This window comes from Carassius auratus, chromosome 5 (genome assembly GCF_003368295.1).
Source record: "Carassius auratus strain Wakin chromosome 5, ASM336829v1, whole genome shotgun sequence".
Taxonomy (NCBI): Eukaryota; Metazoa; Chordata; class Actinopteri; order Cypriniformes; family Cyprinidae; genus Carassius; species Carassius auratus.
Genome location: NC_039247.1, coordinates 5,681,615 through 5,695,690, shown reverse-complemented (window position 1 = coordinate 5,695,690; position 14,076 = coordinate 5,681,615). Strand labels below are relative to the sequence as shown.

The 14,076-nt window shown below is 36.2% G+C and overlaps 1 protein-coding gene across 2 annotated transcripts in view; it reads right to left on the bottom strand.

The window, feature by feature from the left end:
• Positions 1–2,013: 2,013 nt before the first annotated feature.
• The window catches only part of lrrc74b (leucine rich repeat containing 74B), a 14,798-nt gene continuing 2,735 nt past the window's right edge, over positions 2,014–14,076 (bottom strand). For both annotated transcript variants that reach the window (XM_026245312.1, XM_026245313.1), the window contains 8 exons: positions 12,976–13,118; positions 11,885–12,017; positions 10,337–10,543; positions 5,981–6,090; positions 3,685–3,800; positions 3,255–3,333; positions 3,014–3,109; positions 2,014–2,941 (listed from right to left, as the gene is read on the bottom strand). In XM_026245312.1, coding sequence (XP_026101097.1) covers positions 2,828–2,941; positions 3,014–3,109; positions 3,255–3,333; positions 3,685–3,800; positions 5,981–6,090; positions 10,337–10,543; positions 11,885–12,017; positions 12,976–13,118 — 998 coding nt within the window. In that variant the 3' untranslated portion in view covers positions 2,014–2,827. The remainder of the gene's footprint in view (positions 2,942–3,013; positions 3,110–3,254; positions 3,334–3,684; positions 3,801–5,980; positions 6,091–10,336; positions 10,544–11,884; positions 12,018–12,975; positions 13,119–14,076) is intronic.

Sequence of the window (14,076 nt, the reverse complement as noted above, 5' to 3'; positions counted from 1 at the left end):
TGGGAAGGTAAGTCTGGCCAGTTATACAAGCAACACTAGTCAGACGAGTCTTAAGATCTGAGCTGAATTGGGTGAAACATTAAAGTTCTAGTCTGTGTCAATTACTCTCATAATAAATAATAATAATAATGTTACCTGTATTTTTCGGTATAAGTTACATCAGTCCAAAAATACGTCATGACGAGGAAAAAAACATATATAAATCTCACTGGACTATAAGTTGCATTTATTCAGGACCAAGAGAAAACATTACCGTCTACAGCCGCGAGAGGGCGCTCTGGGGTAGGCTACATGAGCACTGAGCAGCATAGAGCTAATTTTACTATTTTTATTTAGAAATGTAACTATATTCATTTTTACAATTATTTATTAATGTCACACACACACACACACACACACACACACACACACACACACACACACACATACCTAGTGCCTTATGACTTAAAAGATGAGAGTGGTAAATGTTACAGACATGGAACTGTTCAGTCTATTGTTGATTTTTATTTCCACTTCACTGTTATCCAAAGGGACAGAACTATTTGCACTGTATTTATCAGTGGGACAATATTCATACAATACTACAACCTAGAAAATAATTTGCAGGTCTCAGCAGCAAGAATTATGTGCCCAGATACATCTGATTCAAATATTATGCTAATTAACAGTGAGCGTAGTTTCAGACATTACAGTGCTTCACTCGCACTGACTCTTATTTTGCCTGAAAGAATGACAAGACCGAGCTGAAGGCTGTCAGATGAAAACCGATCCGATTCGACCAATCAGATGAAAGCAGCGTTTCAGCTCCGCCCACAAGTGCGAATGAAATATTGAAGCCATAAACCGAAATGATCAAAACATACACGGACCAACTGTCTTGTCCATCTTGTCTCACTTGAATCCGCTCCTTGAGCTTTGAGTCTCTGACCTTCTGTAAGCCCCGCCTTGTTCACACAATGATTGACGTGGCGCGAGGGCGGGGACACGTGATCTGCTCGGAATGCATTTTCAATGTGCACATTGAATTTTGCTACATTCATTGCGGGACACCGAATGAAAATGTAATCTTAAGTGTCTTGACTGTGAGTGTTAATGCATTTAAGAAAAATAGCATTTAAATGATCATTTTGCCACAGTTTTTGCTTGAACATGTAATACATATCTAATCATTTCTGTAATACATTTTCATTTTAATTTTGCAACTTATAAAGCGTTAAAATTAATATTCATTTTAAATATTAAAACTGGTGTAGTAAATGGCAAATGAAAATTATGTAATTTAATTTTCATTTTCATTTTGCACCAAACGTTGCACAAATGTATTGGAAAATGTAAATGTAAATACAGAAATGCATTGCCATTTTACATATTGCATTGTCATTTTGCATATTACATCCCAAATTGAATAATGCTACCCATATGCTTCCATACTTGTGCGCCTTTGATTCGAAGAAGTTTAGAAACTCTTTATCACGATGAATAATCTGTTGATATGGTCGCTAATGTCATTAAAATCCAGTAAAAATAAAAATAACAAATAAATAAACTTTCAAAAAAGATTAATCTGGTGTGCCTGTTGACTAGTTTTAAAGGTTTTCTGGGGGAAAAGTGCAGAATAATAATAACAATGAAATCTGATCAAATACAATAGGCCTCCATGTTTTCTTTCTTTTTTTTTTCTTTTTTTCTTTTGCCTAAGTAGTAGGATTACTACAAATTAAAATGTCAGAATCTGAAAGCTTCTTATACTAACCACCTGGAACAAACTAACCCACACAGAAAAACACTATATATATATTTCATGTAGTCACAAATATTTCATGTAGTCTGGCATTAAAGGATACATATTATGCCCCTTTTTACAATATGTAATATAATTATCTGTGGTCCCCAGAATGTGTCTGTAAAGTCTCAGCTCAAAATACCCCACAGATAATTTATTATATAATTTTGAAAATGCCTATTCTTAGTGGAAGCAGAAACACTGTTTTTCGTGCATGTTTCTTTAAATGCAAATGAGCTGCTGCTCCCCGCCCCCTTTTCCAGTATAGAGCTGCCCATTACAGCTCCTACCTGCTACAAATATTCGTATGTTTATCATTATAATTTATCACACGCTAAAATCATGCGTTTTAAACCATATATGTGAATACTAAATTAAGTTTATGTTAAAAACACGAGTTACAAAAAGTTATTTTAGATATAGGCCTACAACATACAGTAAATAAATCTGCATACATACACTAGCAAAAGTGAAGGAAATGAATAAATTTATTAACTTGCTCAAATAAATGCTGTTCTTTGAACTTTCTTATCAGAGAATCCTGAAAAATGTATATCATGGTTTACACACAAACATGAACCAGGACAAATGATCAACATCAACATTGATCATAATCTTTGAAATATTAGAAATATATTAAAATATATTCAAAACAGTAATTTTAAGCTGTAATCATGTTGATCAAAAAAAAAATGTTCTTTTAAAAACATTTGTAAAAATCTTACCGACCCAAACTTTTACACATATTCTAGCTTTCTTCACACATCATCTCAACTATCTATTTTGTAAGTAATATTCTAAAGTCTATGGTCACTAATGTCATCAATTCTTCTTAGTATTATTCTACAGAACCGTTGTTCCCTTAACGCCAGAAACCATGATCAATCAACTGTGACTTGATCCAATTTACCATGTGGAGGAGTGCGGAGCGAGATTCAAATCAGTTTAGAGTCGCAGTTTTATACAAGTTTAGAAATACATTTGCAGTTCTATAAGCCTACACAATTACAATTGGATTGTCCAGAATGTGTTTTTGAATAAACTTCAGCTCTTTTTAAGAGCAGCGTTAATTTTTCCACCATGTTTCACCTGGAGGTTTGGGAGTGTTTCTTTGGTGCTTTCGAATAAGTCTTCAAATTCCTGGTCCACACAGATATCCTACGAGAAACTGATGTTAGAGACAGAAAACCATAAGGAAATATGAGGAATGAATGGGAAAGATTCACTCACAGAGAATTCTAAAAACTCAGCTGCAGTTTCTGGGTTTGCTTGAACTGATTTTAAAATGGCGAAGCATCCCGCTGACTGCATTGGGTTCCTAGACATCTGGATCATACCGAAAACCAACAAAATGAGTCATAACAAAGATAGAAATGCCATAAATCTCTTCTGGCGCAGACCTAAAAGTCTAAGCTTAGAAGCCATGCATGCTTCAATTATGCTTTGCTGTTACTATTCTAATCTTTCGTACTTTGAGAATTCGTAGAGTCGTGTTCACTTTGAGGCCCAGGGCTAAATGGATGGCTCCTTCAAGCGGTATGCGATTATTGCTGTGGACAAAGAAAAAAGACAATACTGAAATGTTTTAAGCAAGTATTTGAGACATTTTATTCTGGTTTTGAGTTTATCGAATTTTTGCATAGTCTGGTGTTTTATGATTTCACCACTGCAAATAATCATGACTAGACTAACTATGCATTGTGTACTAAACTAATTTAGCAGACAGACTCTAAACAGTTTCAACTGTCTACCATCTCATATTTACGGCAATAAACCAAGAACTGCGTACACACAGAAAATAAGAGGTGAGTCTTAAAAAAATGGATTTGTTGGTGATGCATGTCCTGCATTCCATAAATACAGTTACAGTATAATATATAATCATACTATGACAACAGTACCTGATGTTCAGATCCTCCAGTGTATTGTTGTGTTTGAGTGCTTCCTCTAGAGCCACAGCTCCTTCTTTGCCCAGGCCGTTGTATGACAAATCCAGGATCCGCAAGAAGATATTTCCCTTCAACATCAAATCCAACAGAACGATTACAGTAACGTGCAGAATTTAAATAAAAAAAGTTTCATTTTATATCATCAAAAAAATTAAAGTTCTCTCTGAGGCCCACTTGTATGCACCAGGATTTATTAGAAATAATAATAATAATAATAATAATAATAATAATAATTATTATTATTATTATTATAAATATATTTTAAATATAATATATATTATTATATATACTTTTTTAGGCACCCTCTTTATTATTATCATTATTATTATTATCGCTATAACATATATTTATTTTATTTAATTTTTTAGCCTCTTTTTGACCTTTAGAATGAAATAGGCTTTACTTTAAAGGGGGGGTGAAATGCTATTTCATGCATACTGAGTTTTTTACACTGTTAAAGAGTTGGATTCCCATGCTAAACATGGACAAAGTTTCAAAAATTAAGTTGTACGTTTGAAGGAGTATTTCTGTTCCAAAAATACTACTTCTGGTTTGTCACAAGTTTCGGAAAGTTTTTTTTTTCGAGTATGGCTCTGTGTGACGTTAGATGGAGCGGAATTTCCTTATATGGGTCTTAAGGGCACTTCTGCCGGAAGAGCGCGCGCTCCTGTATAGCAGAGCACTGAGAGCACAACAGGCATCACTGATCAGAGCAAGAGCGTTACGAAATGTCACAAAAGGAGTGTGTTTTTGGTTGCCAGGGCAAGACAACCCTGCACAGATTACCAAAGAAAAAACAGCATTAAGGGACCAGTGGATGGAGTTTATTTTTACAGAGCATCAACGGAGTTGTGCAAGTGTTTTTGTTTGTTCCCTGCATTTCGAAGATGCTTGTTTTACAAACAAGGCCCAGTTTGACGCCGGATTTGAATATCGTTTATTTCTTAAGGATGATGCAATCCCAACGAAAAAGGGTCACGATCGTGTGTTGGAACCACAGGCGGTGAGTAAAACTGCTTAAAATATCTCTGCCTCCTTGTTAGTGCGTCCCCTCCCATGCCGGAGACCCATACCGGAGAGCGAGTCGTTGCTGCTGCTGCTCTCGTTCAGTTTCAGCCTCGGGATCTGATTCTGGATCATAAATAAATGGCTGAATCTGACTGTTTGTCATGATTCTGCCCTCGTGTCCTTGATTTTTCCCTAGTCTTGAGGCAGGATCATGACAGACCCGTGTTTTGTGTACAAGCACATGGCCTTGTCTTTGGGCCATGTGCTTGTGTTGTCTCGTTCCTTTGCCCCGCCCCCCTTGTTATCCTAGTCTTGTGGTGTGATTGCCTTATCTGTGCCACCTGTTGTTTCTTAATTAGTTCCCCTATTTAGATCCCCTAGTGTGCTCTGTCTTCTGTCGGTTCATTGTACCTTATATGTGTTCCTACTGGTCAGCCTTGTGAGAGAAGTTTATCCTTGTAACCCCCTTTGAGAAGTCTTTGTGTAACCGTGAGTGTTTTTTTGTAGTTAGTGTTTAAGAGTTTGTTATCATGTCAATCCTGTCCTGTTAAGTTGTTTAGTTTCCGCCCTAGCTGTTGTTTTCCCCCTCGTGGGTTTTGTTTCCCCTTTTTGTTAATAAACCCTCTGTGTAACCCGATTCCTGTCTGCTCTTGAGTTCCTCCCTTACCAAACCCTGACACTGTTAGCCATGGTTTGTTTTGGATGATGGTTTTTTTCCTCACGGTAATGTCACAACTTCCAGTTTCAGCCTTCACAGCTTCCAAATGCTCTCAACGCAAAAGCCTACTGGCGCTCGTGATTCTTTAGCTCCGCCCACACATCACGCCTCCAGTCGGTCGTGTTTTTCCGGGAAAAATCGGTACAGACTATCTTTCTCATATGAATATAATAAAACTAAAGACTTTTTGGAGTTATGAAGGATGCAGTACTACTCTAAAGGTACTCAAGATTAACAGGATATTGAGTGAAAACAAGCATTTCACCCCCTTTAAGAAAAAATTCCTTTAAGAATTTTTTTTTTCTTTTTTTTTTTTATTATTAAAGTTACAGTATGTTTTCAAAAGAATAAATCAATTCCTCATGATTTTTTACTGCACAGATGCTGGATTAAACAGCATTTTAATATTAGTTTTTTTTTAAAGTTATTAAATCCTGACTCGATCAATGGATGCTAGGCCAAAGTAAGTTCTTAGCATGAGTGAGTGACTCTGGCAGAGGATGGACTTTATTTTCCTCTTACCTCCAGGCCTTTAGCAAATTCAATGGCTCCTTTCCCTCGAATGCAGTTCCAAGCCAGATTGAGTGACTTCATTGCCGTGTTCTCAGTAATGGCAGCACCAAGGATTTCCCCTGAGGGGAGGAGAAAGATGGAGAAGAGCAACATGGGGGAGTTAATGTTATTAATTCAGTGTGTTATTGTGTATCCACTTATAATTTAATTTCTGTATGATCTAACTGGCAAGTGACTAGTAATTTAGGCCCAAATTATAATGGTCCCTGTGTAGGTGACTCTTCCTAAAATAAAAAGTTTATAATGGTATAAAAGACGTCTGTTTCAGATGAATGCTGTTTTTAACTTTAAATCATCAAAATATTGATTTGGACTGTTTTAAGCATTGATAATAATAAGTAATATTTTTAGAGCAGCAAATCTGTATATTAAAATGAATTCTGAAGGATCCCATGACACTGAAGACTGGAGTTAAAATATATTAAAATGTATTCAAATATATTATTTTAAACTGTTTCCCAATATTACTGTTTCTACAGTATTTTTAATTAAATGAATGCCGCCTTGGTGAGCATAAGCCATGACTTTCGAAGATATTAAAACATTTCACTGAACCTAGACTTTTGAAAGGTGGTGTTACATTTCCTCACACTGTTACCATTTTCAAAGCTAGAAACAAACAAACAAAAACTCAATAAAATCATATTTGATATACATAACTATATCAGGGCCTTATTGACCACATCTGCAATGGTCACCGAGGCAGCCTGCCAAGAATAAGCTAGCAGTGTATGATTATAAAAAGAAAGCCATCACCATATGTAATAAGAACAGAGATGTGCCAGCGGAATCTGTTAATATGAATCATGGCAGGTCATGGAGGAGTTCCTCTTGATTACTATATGCAATATTTTATTGAGGCAATTCCGCTATCTTCACACTCTGTCATTCATGTTGACAGCTATGGGGCTTTAGGACTGTACTCTATATCCCTCATTATCATACTGGAGTTTCTGATCATTTCAGATCCGGCCCTCTGGATATGAAGATATTGTGCTTGTGTTGAAGCTGAATATCATTTCCTATTTGTATTGCAGTTAAGAAGAGAGCACTTAGCTATATATATATATAAAAAAAAAAATAATTTCCATACATTCCCACAAAAAGATATGAATAATCTCGAGTGAGCCAGATTTAAAGGTTTTTATCAACAGGTTTCACCACTGACATAACATCCATTTATCAAAATATAAAAATATAACATTGTAGATAAAAGGTTTGTTTAAAAGCAAATGTATCACCTCATTAGATAATATCCGTGTATCCACATCTCAATAAACTATTCAATGACATCAGAAAAATAAATATGTTCATACTAACTTACTGTATATTACAGGCGGGGACATGGTCTGTTCTCTCTTGGAAAAGAGATCTTATTCTCTTTGAAATTGCCTTATTAAATAAACTTTAAATAATTGTTATCAGATCTTACATCATTCTTTAAGAACGTCATTATTTGCTTTCTGATTGGATATTGTTTCGTTTCACATGATGATCTCCAGATCGTGCGCTCGTTTGTCCCATAGACAGTAAAAGAAATGGACACAGCGACTCCATTGGATTCAACGGAGACAAGTGAAGTCAATTAGAAACACGCACTTCCTGGGGGTCGAGCGTATTGCGCAGACTCAAACTGCGCTTGATGATGTAGATGTCACGTGAGCAACCTGTCTGACAATTGTAAGTCTTCTAACCACTGTGCCAAGAGAAATCTGAATCACCCACCAGATCTTGCAGACGTTGTTGAATAATTTTGCCCCATTGCTTTAATGGACTCTATATGGGCTTCTCCCTTGACGTCATGCCTCCACGTTCCCCCGATAGTCTCATAGACAGTAAAAGATTGCCTGCGAGCTTCTCCTCCTGTCCATATGGTAATTTCTCTACTGTGCAACAGAGTCTCACGTTATGACGCAATCGTTAGCTTATTTTTACAAAAACTGCTTCTACAGGGCCATAACGTAAGATACAAGGTAATGGAGCCTTTTATACATTTCCGTGTTTCTTTAGAAATAATGAATGGAAAAAATCGAGTCTTTAAACGCCTGTAAAGCTATTCGCTGTCAAAGTGACGCCAAAATGAATGGGAGTCAATGGAATGCTAACAGCAGGTGGGCCAGTGGGCTAGCCAGCTAACAGCTAACAGCAGGTGGGCTAGCCAGTGGCGGCGCCCAGGGATGCTTCAATAAAATATGAAACCCTGCCCCCCTGGTTTGTCCTCAGGTTCCCCCCACACATCAGGATATCTGATAATCAGTATTAAACATGTTGGATATTTACGCTTCACGATCGGGGAGGCTCTGACGCTCTTCCGATCAGGTTCGAACACTCTTAACACACCTCACACCAAGAGTAGAATCTGTAGAACCATCAAGATAATCGGGACAGAGCTAGGATTGTCGAAAGGGGGGAAATCGGCCCAAAATCAGCCCGATTATCTTTTGGTGTGTACCCAGCATTAGTGTAGAGGATTTTCCAGTAACTCTTTACGCACATTACATACACTTCTGCCAGCAGATGGCGAAATCTGACTTTTCATGAGTGAGTCACTGAATCCTTCAGTCAACAAATCATTCAAACAATGATTTATTCAGGAATGAAACGAGTAAGCCACGGAATCATGCTTTTAATCGATTCATTTAAAAGTGTTTAGTTTAGCAGCGACTCGGAAATAGACATTGTTGCAAATTTTTAGCATTTTTCATCAAATATAGCAACTTCTTCATTGTTGCTGGAACTTTTATTAATGTTTTGTGACAAGGAGCTTTTTTGGCGATATTTGATGATTTTCTTTGGCAGAATAAAGGCAGATATTCTGTCGTTTGTAATGTCTTCTTGGTTCTCAAGCGTATTGCTATATTACTGCTGTAGTCAAGCGTGATCACTGCTACTTTACTCTATATGTACATTCTACTTAAAGGAACACTTTTTTAAATAGGCTCATTCTCTAACTCCCCCAGAGTTTATCAATTTTGTTTCATGGTTTTTTGAATCCATTCAGGCGATCTCCGTGTCTGGGGATAGCACTTTTAGCATAGCTTAGCATACATCATTGAATCCTATTAGACCAGTACCATCGCATTCAAAAATGACCAAAGAGTTTCGATATTTTTCCTATTTAAAACTTGACTCTTCTGTAGTTATATTGTGTACTAAGACCAGCATAAAATGAAAAGTTGCGATTTTTCTAGGCCGATTAGGAACTATAATTAAATTCTGGCTTAATAATCAAGGAACTGTGCTGCCGTAACATGGCAGGTACAGTGATATCACGCAGCACTTGAAAATAGTCCCCAGTTAAAAACGAAAACGGTAAAACTCAATATATTAACTCTGGGGGAGTTAGAGAATGAAATTTGTCCGCCAGAGGCGCCGATAATTTACATGTACCATCTTTGTGCTTCAGGTGTCCCGAGTTCGAGTCTCGACTCATGGACCTTTGCAAATCCTGTCCCCCTCTCACTTTCCCACTTCGCTTCCTGAGAACTTCTAGTCCTACCAGAATAAATGTGTGGTTGGAGCAGCTAATAAAGGCAGCAGTTTCATTACGCCAATACTTTTTTTTAATTTATTTTTTTATGAAGCTTAAAGGAAATTAAAGCCACAGATTCAATGAATTAAGTTAGGTTTCATTTAAATTGTGTACTCGGAGTAAAAATAAATGTAAAGTACAAAGTTTTAGGCTATTATTTATCTAAAATAAAAACAAAATTCCTCTAAAAATAAAGAATCAGTTGCAAAACCAAAAACAAATTAAAACAATGAGATCTAAATTTATTTTATATTTATATATTTTCCTTCATTAAAAAAACATCTCATTTTCCCCTTTTTTTTTAGTTTTATAGATTTAATATAGCAGTGAAACTCTCCAATGGTTCCTGTCTAAGTAGGCCTGCCAATTGAGAGTCACTGCACAGGGCAACTTATCTTTTGCTTGGTGAACTGAAACTAAATTATCCCAATTTATGTCTAGACATTTTTATTATACTCTGTAGTGCTGTAAAATCATCAGTATAATGAACTGCTCAAAGTAAGTGAAACGGACAAATTTTAATTTCATTCCCATTGTGTAATACAGCAGTGAAGGTTAATGTTCTTTTTGCAATGCATGTGTTAGGTCAAATCTCAAGCTGTTTTTTTTCTTATATTGTTCTACTAAGTAGCCATGAAATTGTAGTCTTCCAGTCCAACCGTTACATGTAATCATTCAACATGTGGCAGCAAAATGCCCAGAAACCACTAGATGCAAAGTTATTTGAAGGTCTGCAGTAATCAAGCAGTGAACTTTTCACAATCATCTCAAACCTGCTATATCTCCAAATCTGTTGTGACTCAGGTCGAGGTGCTGAAGTTTCTGGTTGCCTATCAGAGCTGGGGACAGATGTCTGGCCGCTCGCTCGTCCAGATGGTTCCCAGAGAGGTTGAGAGAGAATAGGGTAGAGTTTTCCAACAGCATGCTGGACAGAGCCCTGGCTCCGTATTCACCCATCCGGTTTTCAGACAAATCAATTTCTGGGCAAGAAAATAGGTTTTACAGTTAGACTAATATCTTGAGGGAGTTCTACAAAATCAACCGCACAATCATAAAAGTTTTGAAACGCACAGTGAATGATGGCTACACTTTGTGTTTAATAACTTCACATTACTTATGAAACAGTTGTACTGTTGACTATGTTGTTTTGAATTGGATAGCATATATTGCATCTCTTGACATTTGTACCTCATTGTATGTTTTTACACAGAGAAGTCAGATGAAGTCAATACAAAATTGCTAACATGATTTAGCACATTGCTAGCATGTAGCTAGCATGAGTTAACACATTTCTGGCAGCACCATGTGATGTATCTCAATCTTCAAGCAGAAGGAACTGGATGAATATTCAGAATAATAACAATACATCTACAATCTGATTTGTGATGCAGCCTGGAATTAAACACACCATGTGGGTTCTTCTGGCCAGAGGAGATATGGCCCCCACTGAGCCTGTTTTCTCCCAAGGTTTAGAAATTCTTTACAGAAGAATTGATCTCTGTTTGGATCTTTGAATATTTTTTTTCTGCAAAGCACCTCGTGAAAATAATCTGTATAAAGCGCTATATAAATAAAGGTGACTTGAGTTGCTGGCATGTGTTAGCATGTTGCTAGCATGATTTAACACTTTACATCTTTTAGCATGTTGCTATAATACTAGCATAATTTAACAAGTTTCTAGCACATTTCTAGCATGATCTTATAAGTTGATAGTATCTTTTAATATGTTGCTAGCATTATTTAGAAAGATAGGGGCAGTTAACACAACAATGTTTTCAGCAAAAAACAGGAAACTTTTTCTTTTTTTTGCCTGTTCGTTTACACAACAACAGCATTTTGAGGACTGAAAATGGGTTTTAAAGTGAAAGTTTTTTCACCGTTATTGCTTCTTTTGTGGATATGTAAACGCAAATCATTTTGAAAAGATTGTTGTGTATACGTGAAACTTTTTTTAAAAATGCAAGGAAACGCATTTCCTTTTTTTACATGTTGCTAGTATAATTTAACAAGTTGCTAGCATGTTTCTAGCGGAATTTAACACATTACTAGCATTTTTAGCTTGTTCCTAGTGTAATTTAACAAGTTGTTAGCATACTTCTAACATGTTTTAACAGACTGTTAGTATTTTAACACGTTACTAGGAAACATTCTCAACCCATGTCTATGGGAAATCTGGCCTGTTTGGAAATCCGATACGGGAATTAGTATGTTGGCTTTGTTACGCCAACAATGAAATACACCTTGCAAGATTGCCTCGCAAGTTCCAGATTTGTCCAGCAGTGCTGTGATGTTATGTTATGTGCGGGACTGCAGAAAGTCACCTGTGATGTAGCAATTCTCTTTGAGCATGTCAGCAATGGCGGCCCCGCCCACTCCCTCCATCCAGTTATCTCGCAGATTCAGCTTCAGGATGGAGGTATTGGTTACCAAGGAAATCGCCAGAGCTTTGGTACCCTACAGAGGAAAGTTTTCAAATTATTTATCATTGTTTTGTTACCCTAATAGAATGCAGCAGTCTCTGGAAGTAAACACCTTTTCACCATAGGGGAACTGATATTGAACAATAACCTTTGAAGACAGTCTTACTGTGATCTATAAGGTTGTTAATTGATGGTATGCTTTTGTTGCAGCCATCAATCCATAGTTATTAACTTATCAATCCATTATTATTAAATAATTAATGTTTAACCATGTAATTATTGGAGAAAAATTACATTACCCATGATTCTGCAATGAAACTTCCAGCAGAATCGCACTAGAAAAAATCTTTAGTGCCCATTAAACTCTACGAATGACGCAATAAAGTCTCTTAAACTACTTAAATTAATTTGCATATTTTGCACATAATTTAAATTATACTGTTTCTATAGTCATTCTACAATCAATTGTAAGTCGCTTTGGAATAAAACATCTGCTTTATATTTCTCCATCTTTTTATTTTATTAATTCATCTCTATTTTAAAGTCTGACATCAAGGGTACACATACAGACTACAATGCAGTCATTCTATTTGCACAGATCTGTGAAAACGACTGAATGCCAGGCCAGTAGTTGGCGATGCCACTTATACAGACACTAACACTACCCATGGACTGAAGACATGCACGTGATGTAACAAAATATTTTCACAAATTCGCATTTTCAGAGTTTACATGGAAAAACTGAATGATTTCTATTGTCTTTTTGCATTATTTCACACTGTAAAGCTGCTTTGACACTATCTGTATAAGTGCTATATAAATGAAGGTGACATGACTTGATATGGAGACGTTATTGCTTTAAAAAACTTTCACTTTGAAACCTGTTTTCAAATCGCTGTTGTGTACTGTAATGGCCAAACGGCCAAATATAACAGTGAACAAAGAAAACAGTGTTGTGTAAACGCCCCTTAAATCAGTGTCTTTGTTCTTACCTGTGAGCCCAGCCCATAATGCATCATGTTGACTTCACTCTGGTTCATATTTCGGAGGAAGTAGGACACTGGAATTACATTTAGCATCTTACAAGCCTCTTTGTAGCTGGACTGTCCTGTAGGGTCATATGCTCGTCTTTCATCTAGAACAGATCAAAACACCTCTCAGAATACATTGTGATGTGATTGCTAAGTGTTTGTTTGTTTGTTTTTTAGCAACAGTTTTGGGTAGTTTCTTAGCCCAAGCAAGAGTCAAAGTTTGGCAAGTGTCAAAGGGTCCAGAGGCCCTTTGACTCAAAACTTTGTTTTTTTATTTGTGGTAATTGACTGTCCATTTGAAGATAATAATAATGTATATTAATAATAAATTTCATTTATAATGCACTTTTTTTTCTCCTGCACAAGAAAGATAAATATAAGTAGAATAATAATATGACTATTACTAATACTAATAAGAATACTAATACCACTAACAATAATAAAACTAAGAATAGTACTACTACTCTTACTACTACTACTACTACTACTACTACTACTACTAATTATAATAAACAAAAAATACACAACAGAGAACAAAAACATAAAGAATAACTGCTTAGAAAAACAAAACATCTCAAGGCATTTTAGGTATCATTGATATTGTACAAATGGCGTGGGAAAAGTTACGTCCAAAATTTTAAACATAAGGTTATAGGTTTACTGTTATCACTTTGACTTATGAGTAAAAATAATACTGACACTTTCCTTAGCAAGCACAGTTAATTGATGCAGTCGATACAGAAAATAATCAATGTCCCGTACTCACACATGCAACCTTACAGCTCAAAAGAGATGCACTGGTGTGACTTTGTAAACCAAATACGACAACAATGTATCATTGTTTCTCATTGAGATGCGCAATTATCATGAATGTGGAAAATTCCCTAGCCATTCATTAAGCTATGCGGAGGCACACAGCAGTAATCTAGCAGATGGCTATCTCTAATAAGCTAAATAAACAGCCATCAGAGAGATAGTGAGAGATGGATGAAGCCGTGATTTATGTATATGTAAAGGAGTGTGTAGGTGTTTCGGTATCTGCAGAACAAGCAGGTGAAAATG